Genomic DNA, 15,228 nt, shown 5'->3' with positions numbered 1-15,228 from the left:
TCCGGTAATTATGAGCTTCCTTTCCGCCCTTACTGTGAAGTGAATGTTGTCTTCTAAATTACAGCCACTTAGCAACAGAAATGCACTGTCTGTCCCGTGAACAGATGCTGATCTTCAGTGTCATTGCTGCTCCAGCCACAACCTCGCTCACCCGTGGCATGCTTGGTGTTCATTTTTTGATACAGAACTTTTGATCACCAGCTTTTCCATATAAGCTGTGGCCGGATAATAAGACACAAGGGCTAGCTTCACATTAATGGCATTGGGGGTAAAGTTCTTATAATTTATTTTTAGCCCCCCAAACCATTCTAGTCCTCAGATTAAGATTCTTTAAAGCAAATGCTCAACACGTGGCGTTTTCCTACATCTTGTCTCATTTATATGGGCTCAAATAATTTCCACGTGAACTATAGCATATCGTAAAGCTGTGTCGTATTCTTTTAATTTTTATACTGAAGGGTTTCAAATGGAACCTAACATAATTAGCTTACAAGTAATCTCTTCCCATTTTGATCCTATTCTCAAGAGTGTTTGCAAAGAAGCTTACTTGAGTCTTAAATGCACAACTTTAAATCATGCTGACGGTGATGAATAAGAGAAGCACACTCCTACAAAAACATATTGATGTTTAGGAGAAAACCTCGTGAGTTTATCAAGTGAAATATGTATCTCCATCGGCAATGCCTGTTTTCAGAAGAATTAAAAACCCTGACATGTTTTTTTAAACTTCTGCACAAAACAGGTCGATTCAGAGGCTTTCCCTATCCATTTCTCCCATTTCTCCCCTGAATCAACACTAACCCTTATTAATAGCTACTTGCAACAGGGTTCCCAAAGAGATGGCGTAGTTTCTATTAAGGTGTCAGCCCTCAAGATAAACTGCAGTTCAGAAGTATTTTCAAAGAGCCATCACCTTCCCGGTAGTATATTAAAAGAGATTATGCCTTGCCAGAGACAGCAAGCCTTGTCAGGTCAGGGCAAAACAGCATTGTAAGCCGATTGACTCATATCTCTCAAGGTATGTGTGTCCTTGCACAAATTCACTTTCGCCTCAACCCAGTATTTAAGAAAATCCACCTTTAATGGTGTTGATCGATCTGAAGTGTAGTCGTATCAAACCCTGCATGTTATTTGGAGGTTAGGGATGGAGAAAAAACTCCAAATATGATAGTAAATCATTGGATTACAAGAAACCTTCCTTTAAGGAAAAAAAAAAAAAAGCCTTTTATTTGATGCTTAGTGCCTCGTCTTTCCTAAAATTCTGCTTTGCATAATAATTTTGTGACAGGATAAAGCTCGTTTACACTCCAGAGGCATTTGCCAAAGGTTTTTGAAGATTCACTCTGCTTTACAGCCTAATGCTGGCTTTGTTTGCCAGAGCTGAGGGCTGCCTGCAGGAATGACAGCCTCTGATAGTCTCCCTGTCTTGAGAGTCCTGCAGCTTCTTTGCAGGATGAAATTGGGCAACTGGTTCCTAGTAAGGCCTGGGGTAAACACCGGCCTCGGCAGAAAGTGCACTTTCTTCATCAGCCAGGAATCTGAATTACCCAACAGTCCCCGTATTTGGGCACTCTTACTGCCAGTCATGTGACAGCCCCACCGTGGGAAATGAGCTTGGATGCTTGCTGGTGTTTAACACCCTGAGAAAGCTTGGCCACCCTGTAGTTGGCCTGTTTCATTCTGCTTTTGCCGTATGGGCTTGCCTAGGGAAAAGAATGAATGCACAGGACTTCCATTTTCCCTGGCATGCTATTTCTGTAGCTAAAGCTTTACAGGTTTACTTCATGCTGCTTTCACCTGAACAGGAGCTGCCCGAACCCAGAGTGCCTCATGGCAGAGGTGGAATAACGTGCTTTAAAACATCCCCCATTTTGTGTTGTTCTATACACACTCTATACAGCATGGAGGAAAATACTGTAAATACCATGCTGTTGGAAAATAGATATAGAGAGAGATCTTCTGTAAGGAGCTTTCCCTAAACAAACTGAATATATTTCTTCTCCATCAGACATTTACACTTCTCTATCTGCTCATTTCAGCAGTAAATGGAAAAGGTCACGAACATTTAACTTTCACACTACCTTAGACAAATAATTACACCTTTTGCAGGACCCACTATTACAGCTCAGAACAACTTCACATTTTATTATACGCTCCTGTTTTCATTTGCTTGTAGCTTCATGACATTTTTGAATTTGCTGGTGTCTAAGAAATGATGCTATTTCTGTTAACTCTGGGTTACTTCTGGCATTCTGGTGGTTATAGGTGAATGATAAACTGTAATGGTGACTGTGCTCTGAAAACGGACTATAAAAGTGTCATGAGATTCCCATTGCTTGTCATAATGTAACTCTACAATAGATCTTCATAGTTTACAAAAACATGTTATTCTAATCATTATCTTCCAAACACTGTCCTGGAAAACCACACTCAGGCACACAAAAGATGAAGCTAATGTTTTGTTTTGTTGTGCATTATTGCCAATAAGACTTAATCTTCTGTCTTCTTATCTGTTCCTTTTCCTTCTCTGTTCTGACTTCAGTCTATCTTTCTTTCATTTGAATAGTAAATTACTTGATTATAGCTTTTTCTTTTTCCTTTCCAAATCGTATCCCTTCTGCTCTGAGAGCAGGATCAAATCTGGTTAACAAGAGTCTAGCACTCTGATTCATGAAAACGCCCTGATTTCATGTTTCAAACCCATCATACGCCCACACACCTTCTACAGTCAGGCTTTCTAATGTTTGCATTTTCTAAGTGAAGCTATTTTGCACCATCTATTTATGTAGTCAGTCTGGAAAGGGATCTCAGGAAGGTTCTACTACAAGGTACACACAGGTGAGTGACACATTTTTGGTATTGCGATGTTTTTCAATTCATTGAAAAATTACTTGGTATTAAGAAGTCATTTTCAAAAGTTGTCGTGTGCCAGTGTATGATACTTTGTTCTGTTCTATGGGTACTTTTTATGGATAACTAAAGAATAGTGAAAGCTAGATCAACATTTAAGAAGGACAGAGAGAGAAAGAAAGAAATGAATTATTGAAGTAATGGAGGGAATAAGACAGAAGGTGACTAGTGGAAAAAGGCAAGAACGTGCCAGAGGAGACAGAAAATTTGGGGAAAAAAGACAGGGATGAAGAAAATCTGTCTTGACAGACAGAGGGGACAGATATAGCCCCTTTCATCAGGCAGGGACAGAAGGCACTGTATATATTCCAACCTGATTCACATGGCAGGAGCCGCCAAAAGCAGGAAGAGAGGCTTGAATCAATGAAACTTGATCCTCAGAAAACAAAGAGCCAGTAGGCAATGGGACTGAATGAGGGCAAGGGAACAATCAGAACCCAGAGGAACAGAAAACAGTATTTTCGGCAACCAGAAGAATTCCAGCAAAGTGCAAACCCTCCTGCTTAGAATCAGACTTGCACCCCTGGTTTTAACACGCCTCTTTCTCAATGCAGTGCAATATAAGGTGGGCTGAAGCTGCCATGCACGTACAGACAAACCGCAGCCTCAATCATCGGTTCTGCAGAACTGGCTGGTGCTGAGCTCCTGTAAACGTGTGACAAGATCAAGCAAATGAGGGACTGAAAGTAACATCTGAAACACAGTCACAACTTTCATTCTGGGGAAGATAAACAAAGGCAAAAGCAGCAGGTGGTATGGCAGCTGAGTACATTTAATCTTTTAAAATATTGATGCTCTTTACCACATGATACTGGAAAGAATAGCCATCTGGCACCTATTGTTCTTAGTCCTATAAACACTTCATATCAAATCAGATATTTTGAGTGACATCCTTTGTAATGATTAGAGCGGGTTTTAGAAGTGACAGGCCTCAAAGGTGGAACTCTTTGAATATGAGACTAAGACAGGCTCGTGTTTGTTTGGATACCTGCAGGATCAGAGCCACTCACTCTCTAAGGTACATGACTGTGCATAAATGGTTTGTGTTTTCAGTGACACAGAAAAAGCATCAACTCGTGTGCCTTAACAATGATCTGCAAGCAGAACTGGAAATGCCATATGTAATCGAAAATATGTTAAATTTCTGCACCACAGAAGCTAAGCCAAGCCTATAGCACAAACACAAATTAAATCGGAACAGTCCAAAACCGGGTTTTAAAATTATTTTTAATACCAACAGACTTCTACTAACTGCTTTCTTTTGAGTTAGCAGAATGCATAATTTTGTAAAGTCAGCGTCAAGCTCTTCAGAGCAGCACTTATGTTCTTATGTGAATTCTAAAGTTTTGCCCAAAGGGGCTTAGGGACCACAGCAAAGCACAGTACTTCAAAACTTTCAGGTACTTCAAGTCTACATTTGCCAGTTCAAAGCCTAGGTCTTTATTTTCAAAGCCACTGGCATTCTGAAACCTTGCTCTGTCAGTGCTCACCGCTCTATCATGACTTGTCTTGCTGTTGACAGCAGAAGACATAGTGCTATCTGGATTCTGATCACCAGCCAGACACACTGGGAGAACTTGAATAGTTTTTCACCCAAAGTGGCACCAACATGCAGGCTGCCTGCTGAGCCGAGCATATCCTGAAAAGCTATGAGGCCTAAGAAGGGATCTTGAGTGGTCATCAAGTTCATTCCCTTGTCCCAAGGCAAGACTCAAATCTCACAAGGCTGATTTAGCTAGGAATCCATTGGCATCGTAAGAGCAGACAGTTAACAGAACTTGAAGACAGACAAATTTATTTCAATAAGATGTTGCAGTTGGTTCCTGTAATCCTGTGCATACGCTTTATATTCTGCTTAATTTTTAAATGGTGTTTTATTGAACAGAGTGATTTCCATAAGCTTCATAGCTAAAAAAAAACAAACCAAAAAACCCCCCAAAAAAAACAACAAAGGGCACAGCACACTGAGAAATAATTGCTGATGAAAATCTCATAATTTTTACATTATGAATTCTTGTACTCTTCTGAAGTTCAGTAGGAAAGACTGCAATGATTTAGGGAATAGGATACTTTAAAATGGAATGTTAATATTCTGTTCTTTAGCCAATAGCTCCGTGATACAGCTGCCAAATAATGTCAGTGGCTATGCAGAGTGCTCGGCATCTTGTGCAGTACATCTACCCTAAGTGCGGCCCTGATGTGATGAGCTGCTTGTTTGCCAGGTGTAATCTGTGAGTATCTTCACTTCCATGACTCCAGCTGCAACTGTAAGTGGTGAGTACAACATCTGAGCTTAAACACAGTCCAGGTCATCTTTTGAGGTTAATCACTGAGCGTTACCTTTCATCAACAAATATACCAGTTTGGAATATAATTAAATAGAAAAGTCTAGACTGTGACATGTGAGTCCAAGCCCAACAGAAACCCAAGCATGTCTTACATCTCTTCAAGTTCACACTCAGCAAGCAAATTGCAGCTTTTGCATTTAAAGTGCAAATGGACTTGTCCCAGACAGGTTTTCTACCACGCTGCTCATCCTACCTGTGTGACACAGAAGACGAATCAGTGGGGCAGGGAATCACATGAAGCTGTGCTACAGCCGGTTGACGAGCTGGATGAAGGACTACTTTTGAGGCCTGCACAGACTGAACAGGTCTCAAAGACTGGCAAGAGACACGCTGAGATTTGCCTGCTTCCTGGGGCACAGTCCTGCAGAGACATAGGCAATATCTCTTTCCAGACCGTGAAATGCCATGTAGATTTTTAAGCATTATAAATAATAATGATACAGATTATTCAGACTAAGAACTATAACAAAAATGGAGTGTTGCTGGAAATGATATTGCCGGATTTGTATGTGGGAGTAGCGATAAAACAAGTAGGATATCACTGTCAGCCACTTGGAAAGCTGTGATTTTAGAAGTGTTTCACAGCCTAGTTCCAGTGTTACAACAGGAAACAATGAGCATATGGGAAACAAAAGCGATGATGTATAGTTTGAGAATGTATGCAATAGAGATGAGATGGTTTAGATGAAGTAAAGAGCTCCCTGTGGAAGACATTTATCTTAACTAATTAGCCATTTTGGGAGGAAAAAAATCCCTAGCTTGAAGAAAGCTAAGTATGTTTTTTATTCTAACAGCTTCTGAAGTTTTAAAAAAGACAATTAAGACTTTAAATTGGAAGGATTCAGATCCAACATCATTATTCCTCTTGGGATTTTTGGGATACCGACAGACTAGTTAATCACAATTACTTTCTGAAATGTATTGTAAAGCAATAAATTTCTATTTTGTATTACACTTCCTCAGCACGAGAAAAAACATTTAGACAAGTGATCCAAGCTGGTGCCGTCTTACTGCTTTTAGCCATTTTCTCCTAAATAAAACCAATGTCAAATGCAACCATGCTTATGTATACATACTCCAGATTTGATACATTCACAGAAACTGCAAGATGTGTTAGCGTGGTTACGTGCCATGTCAGGGGATGCTACTTTCAGGTTTTCCAGGAGTAACACTGTTTCAGCTATGTTTCCACCAGAATCAGAGAGAACTCTGAGGACAACAAGTCCTCAACAATTAAAAATGGTATTATCTCTGTTGAAGATTTATTGATCTTCGGCTAACCAGTCAATAATCACTCAGCTCATTTAATCTACTTTGAAATAATGGAGTACAGCTTTCACCAATTTGCCATGAAATGTTCTTGCATTACAAGTTTATGTAAAAAATAGCATCAGAAGTTGAGAGCCCCACAACCCATAGAAGTGCTTGTTTTGAAGAGTTTATCTTTAGTAGATTGTACTAAATTCCTTAGTTATTATTTGAATAGAAAGTATGTAAACACAGAATCATAGCATCGTTTGAGTTGGAAGGGACCTTTCAAGGCCATCTAGTCCAACACCCCTGCCGTGAGCAGGGACACCTACAGATCAGGTTGCTCAGAGCCCTGTCCAGCCTGAGCTTCAGTATTCCCAAGGAGGGGCATCCACCACTTCTCTGGACAACCCATCCCAGCGTCTCACCACGCTTATCATTAAAAAAACAAAACAAAACAAAAAAAAAAACCCAAAAAAACTTTTTCCTTATATTCAGTCTAAATCTCCCCTCTTTTAGTTTGAAACCATTTCCCCTTGTCCTGTCACAACAGAGCCTACTAAAGAGTCTGTCCCCTCTTTTCCTACAGCCCCTTTAGATACAGGAAGGCCGTTCTCAGGTCTCCCCAGAGCTTTCTCTTCTCCAGGCTGAACAGCCCCAGCTCTCTCAGCCTGTCCTTGGAGGGGAGGTGTTCCATCCCTTGGATCATTTTTGCGGCCCTCCTCTGGACATGCCCCAACAGATGGTGTTATTACATGAACACAGGATTACTTAACATACTCAAAACATTTACTTAATGTTGCCTTCTTTTGTACCATTCCTACGTGTCATTTAGTAGCACATTTTAATTACTGTTTATTTTAATCTAATGCTTCTAAAGTGAAATCATAGTACGTTGCTATTTCAAATTCCGTCATAACCACAATGGTTTTCTTTTTACACCAAACTAACCGCTTTCTGGTAATGACATCACTGAGGCACTGGAGATGTCTCACAGCCTCAAACAGCTGTTTGTCACATTTTTGTGCTTATTCCTTTCCGGTTTTGTAACCGAGGCGAGTGCCCCATGCAAAGCACAGCTATGCATATGGATGTTACTTGCGTGCAGCGAGTGGGAAGACTCCAGCATGGGAAGCTGCTTAAGGACAGGGCAGGGCTGGGATCAAAGCTGTCCTACTAGCAATGTGTGCACGATCCCGGTAGAATGGGCAATCCGGTCTGTCCCTTTATATGTATTTCCATCTACGAGTTTATGAACTCCACCCATCAAGCTGTGTTTCAACCTTCCAGCATCTAGCGCTGGTTGGTCAGAAAACTGAAAAAGGATCAGGGTTATAAACACGAGGGTCTTGGTAGATCAGACCCAATGGCTATGACAGAGGACGAAGAGTCCCGTCTACCGCTTTTCCCCCACTACCACAGAGGGAAGGCACAGACCCAGCGCAGTGGCAATGGAGGATGAGTGCTGGATGTGGCCCCAGAGCCAAACACATGGGTCTTGTTGGATTCCCAACGGCACCCCAGCCTCACCGAGGGACTGCTCCCTCAGCCCTGGCACCCTGAGCCCTCGCTGCGAGCCCAAGATGGCGGCGGAGGGAGCGAGGAGTGGGGCCGCGTCGGGCACCTCCAGGCCTCGGTGTGAGTCCAAGATGGCGGCGGCGGCGGCGGGCGGGGAGGGGCGGGGGCGGGCAGGGTTTCCATAGCGGCGGCCGCCGGTGTCACGCCGGGGCACTTCCTGGTTGGAGGCCGCCGCTCCTAGGGCAGCAGAGCGGGGAAGTGCCGCTGGGGAGGAGGCGGATAGAGGCCCTGGGAGGAGGGAGAAGAGGAAGGCGAGCAAAGGTAGGGGCGAGCCGGCCGTTGTGCGCCCCCCTGGGGTCGTGGGTTGGACCCTTCCGTTCTCGGGGTGCTGTGTGGGGGGAAACGCCGCGTCGGACCTCTCCAATGAGGCGGGCGGGGTGGGACGGAGTTCCTAGAGAGCTGAGGGGAGGAGGGCGCTACCATCCTCACTCGGGGGGGCCGGGCTGTGCGCACCCCGTGGAGCTGGGGAGGTGGGAGAGGCGAGAGCCGGCTCCGGGAGGGTACCGATGTGCTCCAGGCTGTTCCATTTCCAGAGCGGGGGTGTGCGCTTGTGGGGAGCGCTGGGGAGTCGGTCGAGCCGAGTGTGCGGGGGCAGTGCGAGGGAAGCCTTGCCGGAGATGCCCCTTGGTCCCTTTGTAAGGTTGGAGCGAGGTGCTGGGGCTGTCCCGGGGGGAACCTCCAAAGAGGGGCCGTGGGGGAGCGGGGTGCCCAGCCCTGTGAGCGGCTGTGGGGTCTGGGCTGCTGTGGGAGTGGGGCTGCGGGGTCGGGGGTCCCTGCCGTGGCTTCACGAGGCCCCCGTCCCTGTCAGGGTGCTGGGGTTTCGGTAAGGCCGCTGTATCGCTCCTGTCAGGAGCAGGGAGGCTTTGGATGTTTTAAACTTGTTTTAGTCGGACTTCCAGGCAGTGGTGCGTTTTGTACCTGCTCCCTTGTCTGCTTTTTGTTTAGCTGAAAGACAGCGGCCTGAGAGCCGCAGCATGTGGCAGAGGGTCCGCAGCCCCGGGTGCTTTGCCCTGCGCAGCCCAATCTTCACCCTCCGTCTCCACTGGGACTACCAGCAAAGCAGCAGTTCCCGATGTTGTTTCCCTCTATGAGGTGGATGGCTTTCTGCAGGAAACCACCCCGCTCACTGGACAGGCAGAGCCAAGAGCTGACATACAGCACCGCTGCCCAACTCCTGTACCAGGCGGCTGCCCGAATAATAACTTTCTTTGTGCAGTTCTCAGTTTGGAGCAGGCAGCTGCACAGAAGGCAGGGCTGCTAGCACGGCCAATTTTATAGCTTTTTTTTTTTTTTTTGGCTTTAAAGTGAGACGAAACTTGGTGAGTCTGTGAGCCTTGCCCACAATCAAGATGTTCTGTGCAGGATCGGTTCAGCCAGAACGCTCCTATTAACGAATTGCTCGGTGTGGTTGTTAGGTTGGTGTGTTATCTTGGGAGCTGGAGCTGCTGTGTGACAGCCGAAACTCAAACTCGTGTGTACTGCAGGCAGCGGCCAATCAGCAGTGCCTGAAACTGAGGCAGCTCGCTTTGTAGTGTAAATATTCCTGCTCCGAACAAAGGAGAGGGTGTGCCCTGTGCTGTTTCGTTTGTACCTCTGTGTGCTTCCTCATTTGTGGCCGGTCCATGGCTTGGTGTAGCCTCTTAAGTAGTAGAATCATAGAATGGCTTGGGTTGGAAGGGACCTCAGAGATCATCTAGTACTCGTGTTTTGTGAATTCTACATTCTTGCTGTCGTGGGCATGGTGCTGAGCTAGGATGTTCGGAAGCCAGGTGCTATGTTTGGAATTTGTATTATGTTGTTTTTTTTTGATAGCTGTGCTGTTACGTGGCTTAGTCTTGCTTCCTTGTAGTTCCTCTTGTTGCTGATCATAACTCTGAAATTAATTCAGCTTGGTTGCTGTGTGAAGTGAGTATTTAGTACTGCCTTTAAGCAGCTGTTCCACTGCCCTCTGAACATACAGCATGGAAACCAATCATTCCAGGCATACTGTTGGCAACCCAGCTATGTATGAAACCTTAAAACGTGCTTCTGAAAGCTCTGGCTCAGTTTTCTTTGGGGGGCAGTAATGTTTTGGTTTAAAGAAGAAAGAAAATAATAGCAAAGTACTGTTTTGTGCAGGCAGGCTATACTTAGGCTTTTTTGTCATTGACATGTGCGGTTGCATGATGCTCTTTTGATTTCTGTGTCTTGGAATTGGGGATACAAATATAGTGTAAACTCCTTAGTATCCAAGTTAAACAGATGCTACAATAACATAATCACAGGTGAGACTTGAATCTTTGATTGTCTTTTCTCTAGATAAAATCATTGTGCACAGTTACAATGTGCTATAACTTACTTTTAATCTGGCTTATATTCATAGAGTCATAGAATCATAGAATGGTCGAGGCTGGAAGGGACCTTTAAGATCATCTACCTCCAACCCCCCTGCTATAGGCAGGGACTCCTCCCTCTAGACCAGACTCATTCATTATTATGAGACAGAATACTTGGTAAAAAGGAGACCTGATGTTAGGTGTGGAAAATTGAATATATTTCTAGTGCGCTCAAGTTTGTAAAGAACTTCTCCCACCTCAGGTATTCCATTCAAACCTTAGTTAAAGTGCTGATCATTTTGCAACCATGGCAGCTGAATAGTGCCGAGGGCTAGTGAATGTCTTGTTAGCTGGGGAGATACTGGGTTGGGTACAAGGGTTAGCCCTCCAGGAAAAGAGAAAGATCAAAGCTATGTGTGGAAGTTTTTCATTTCCTTTTTTTTTTTTTTTTTAATAGCCTTGCCAATTGGAAGAGCACATCAGCTTCTATCTTGAATAAAAGTGCAGTTTTTCAGGGTGATATATTTAAGCAAGACAATCAACAGTAACATTATTTCTTTTCACTGTTGTGTGGTATTAGGTAGTGTTTGTGTACAGGAGAGAACACAGTAAACACTGGCATAAGTCGAGTTGTTGGTTAAGAGGGCAAAGTGATTTTAGTTCCATAACACATCCTTACGAAAAACGTCAACACTGTATTATAGAATCATAGAATGAGCTAGGTTGGAAAAGACCTACAAGATCACCTAGTCCAACCATCCACCTACCACCAATAACCCCACTAAACCATGTCTCTCAACGCTATATCTAAACGTTTTTGAGCACCTCCAGGGATGGTGACTCAACCACCTCCCTGGGCAGCCCGTTCCAGCACCTGACCACTCTTTCAGAAAAGTAGTATTTCCTAATGTCCAGCCTGAATCTCCCCTGGCGCAGCTTGAGGCCATTCCCCCTCATCCTGTCACTAGTTACAAGAGAGAAGAGGCCGACCCCCAGCTCACTACAACCTCCCTTCAGGTAGTTATAGAGAGTGATAAGGTCTCCCCTGAGCCTCCTCTTCTCCAGACTGAACAATCCCAGCTCCCTCAGCCGCTCCTCATAAGGCCTGTGCTCCAGACCCCTCACCAGCTTCGTCGCCCTCCTCTGAACATGCTCCAGGGCCTCAATGTCTTTCTTGCAGTGAGGGGCCCAAAACTGGACACAGCACTCGAGGTGGGGCCTCACCAGGGCTGAGTACAGAGGGACACTAACTCCTACTGGCAACACTATTTCTGATACAAGCCAGGATGCCATTGGTCTTCTTGGCCACCTGGGCACACTGCTGGCTCATGCTCAGCCGAGCATCGACCAATACCCCCAGGTCCGTTTCCTCCACACAACCTTCCAGCCACTCTGCCCCAAGCCTGTAGCATTGCCTAGGGTTGTTGTGGCCAAAGTGCAGGACCCGGCACTTGGCCTTGTTGAACCTCATCCCACTGGCTTCAGTCCAGAGATCTCTGAATGTCCTGACTTTCTGGTATTTGGCAGGCTTAACTTTTCCTGGCTTTCCAATACTGCTTGCTATCATTATGCTCCAAATTACAAGTTAAAATAAGAAGCTTTCTTTTATTTTCAAACAGTCCAAGAAAATGGTCTCAAGGAAAATGCCCAAGCTACAAAACACATATCCTTGCTGTTTCAAAGTACAGAAACTAAATTTAATGGGAAGCATTTATTGGCTACTGAAGAGATATTAGCAACAGCTAAACAAAGTATTCAGATACAGATAGCTAGAACATCTTACATACGGAAGTCTGAATTCTAGTTTGTAGGGCTTACTGAAACATTCATTTTTCATAATTGCAACATTGTTAGGCATATAGCTGCTAAATTTAGGAATATAGCTGCTATATTCCCCACTACTTGTTTCCTTAGTTTTATGTGACTGGATTTTATAAATGGTATGACGGGTGGTTACGCTGTCGTTAGCGTGAGGTGGTTTTCAGAGCTGATGTTCTGTTTGTCCCCATGCGCAGCCTTTTCCTGTCCATACAAACAGTAAAATAGCACGTAATGTGATGTCTCCGAGGCAAGGTATGCTCAGCTCATACCTTAAAAACCGAGGTGAGACGATGACTTAGGAAAAACACATTGAGTTGGAGATGCCAGTCTTCCAGTTGACTCTGTAAGATTGAAGGACAACTTGAGCACAGGGGATGTATGGAACTCCAGCCACAAGTGCTTTGGACCTGGGTGGAGTGCCATCTGTAACACTCATTTGTTGTTCTTAACATAATAACTATAATTAGTGCAGTAAATGATTAGATGTCATGGAGGTTATATTTGCTAATTTTGTCATCAGTAATGAAAAGAAAACTGGCAAGACTGCAGTTCTAATGACACATTTTAACCGGACACTTTATTTTTCATTAGGCTGTATGCGCTTACATGTTTAATTTAGCAACTACTAAGTGAGAATTGCCAAGGCCTGCAATTCAAACTGTTGTTCTTCAGTGACTGCACCATGTAATGGCTTTGTGTTTGTCTGGCTTTTTTTTTTTTTATTTTAATTTAATGTTTGTATACATGTTTCTTCAGCATGATACCATTTTTATAGAATCGTAGAATCGTTTGAGCTGGAGGAGACCCCTAAAGGCTGACAGCTCCAGCTGCCCTGCAAGGAACATGGACACCTACAGCTGGCTCAGGTGCTCAGAGCCCTGCCCAGCCTGACCTTGAGTGTCTCTGGGGATGGAACATCCACCACTTCTCATGGGGCAACCCATTCCAGTGCCTCCCCACACTTGTTGTAAAAACTTCTTCCATAATATCCAATCTCAATCTCCCCTGATTTAGTTAGAAACCATTTCCCCTTGTCCTATCACCACAGACCCTGCTAAAGAGTCTTTCCCCTTTTTTTTTTACAGCCCCTTTAGATACAGGAAGGCCGCTCTCAGGTCTCCCTGGAGCCTTCTCCAGGCTGAACAGCCCCAGCTCTCTCAGCCTGGCCTCATAGAGGAGGTGTTCCATTCCATGGATCATTTTGGTGGCCCTCCTGTGGACATTCTCCAGCAAGACCATGTCTCTCCTGTATAGAGGACTCCACATCTGGATGCAGTGCTCCAGCTGAGGTCTCACCAGCGCAGAGCAGAGGGGCAGGAGTGCCTCCCTTTACCTGCTGCCCACTCTTCTTTAGATATAGCCTGGGATCCGGCTGGCTTTCTGCCTCATGCTTGGCATGTTGGTGACTCCTGCTCAGCTTGACATCCACCAGTAACCCCAAGGCCTTTCCAGCAGGGCTGTGCCCTCCATCCTTACATCCCCCAGCTTGTACTGATAGCAGGGATTGCCACAACCCAGGTGTAAGACCTTGCACTTGGATGTATTGAACCTCATAAGGTTCACCTGGGCCTACTGCTTGAGCCTGTCTAGGTTTTCTTCCCCTGGTGAGCCTCTTCCCTGCATTACTTTTTCAGTGCAAAAACACTGGCTGCAATTTTCAGTCTACAGTGTTACTGATGGCTTCCTTTTGGCTGTCAGAACTTTTTTTTTTTGCAAGTTTTAGCAACTGATACAGCAGTCTTCTTGTGATGTGAATCCCGTCCTATGTTAGGTCCTCTGCTTCTTTGGCACGTGCTGTAAATCTGGAAATGTTTTGCTAAGTCACGCTGTAGGATGCTGTAGTCAAATCTCTTCTGTCTTTTTGTGTATAAATTATTTTTATTTGTTAAGCATTAAGAGATCAGAGGTGTTGAAACTTGAAATCTGAGTCAGCAGAAGATATGATCTGGCTTGGCAGCCACAGGTGGTCAGGTTCAGCCAGTTCTAATTGGTTTGAAGAGAGGAAATAAGTCACATAATATTGTTTCATTTATGGAAACGATGTTTGTGCTGATATTAGAGGAAAACTTCATGGCATTATAGACATGTTTGTTTTTGCTTTTAATCACAACTGCAAGGAGAAGTTATTTGAATGTAACAGTTCTATCAGATTGCTTTTAGCAGCAGGATGGAGATTATGTAATAATGTTAAAGATGTACTTGCTGTGCTATCAGTGTTGAAGATTAAGCCCTGCGTGTTTGGCCTCAGGGAAAGCCAGGCCTATTGTTAGTGAATCCATATCTGCCCTGCTTAGGTATCTTTGCCTCATTTTGGTTAGATATTGATGGATCTGATGGTTTACAGTTAGAAGAAATCTTAACTTTCAGGTTTTGTTTCCATGGAAGTGCTGGGTGCTGGTGCCAATCTGTATATATATATATTGTTTTGTAAATCAGTTTGTAGTTCTTATATATCAAAAAGTATGGTTTTCATGGCAACTTCTTGCTAGCTGAGGAGAATTCTGCTGCAGGAAAAAGTGACTGATGGTATTTTCAGTTACTACATCCATAGTGTAGTTGCTTAAGATCATAAGAATGTTTGGTATCTCCTGGAAGTGGTTAGCTTTTATGAACTAGTCCATGCAAACAAGTTTATAATATGAATGTTAAAGAAAGTACACGTTTTGAGTTGATACTTCAAAATATCCACTGGTGTAAAGTTCCTCAATCATAACAAATACGTCTGTGTTCCTTTAAAAAAACAAAACAAAACTGGGGGGGTGAAAAGATAGTGAGAGAGTCTGTTTATTATTTATAAACGTGTTATTTATTTGAAGTTGAAAAGTGATTAGTCTCTTTATTTTCTTACCATTACCAGGACATGTATACCTCTGAGAAACCTTCTCCAACAAGATACCTTGCTTCAAGACCTGGTTTGGATTACATGCGAAGAAGTTTCCAGTCATGAGTGAGTAAATTCCTTTATTTAAGAAAAAAGAAACCCTTAGTTTGCATTTCAGAAGAAA

At 43.9% G+C, this 15,228-nt stretch overlaps 1 protein-coding gene across 4 annotated transcripts in view; it reads left to right on the top strand.

Moving 5' to 3' along the window:
- The window catches only part of USP6NL (USP6 N-terminal like), a 116,180-nt gene continuing 108,898 nt past the window's right edge, over window positions 7,947–15,228 (top strand). Inside the window, exons 1-2 of one of the 4 annotated variants that reach the window (XM_021384363.1) lie at window positions 7,947–8,147; window positions 15,081–15,170. In XM_021384363.1, the coding sequence (XP_021240038.1) occupies window positions 15,167–15,170 (4 nt within the window). In that variant the 5' untranslated portion in view covers window positions 7,947–8,147; window positions 15,081–15,166. Of the gene's footprint in view, window positions 8,148–8,198; window positions 8,349–8,523; window positions 8,728–15,080; window positions 15,171–15,228 lie in introns of those variants that run through there. The other 3 variants (XM_021384360.1, XM_021384362.1, XM_021384361.1) reach the window with 3 other exon arrangements.

Source organism: Numida meleagris, chromosome 1, assembly GCF_002078875.1.
Source record: "Numida meleagris isolate 19003 breed g44 Domestic line chromosome 1, NumMel1.0, whole genome shotgun sequence".
In the NCBI taxonomy this organism is placed as follows: domain Eukaryota; kingdom Metazoa; phylum Chordata; class Aves; order Galliformes; family Numididae; genus Numida; species Numida meleagris.
This window is presented reverse-complemented; position numbering and strand designations above follow the sequence as displayed.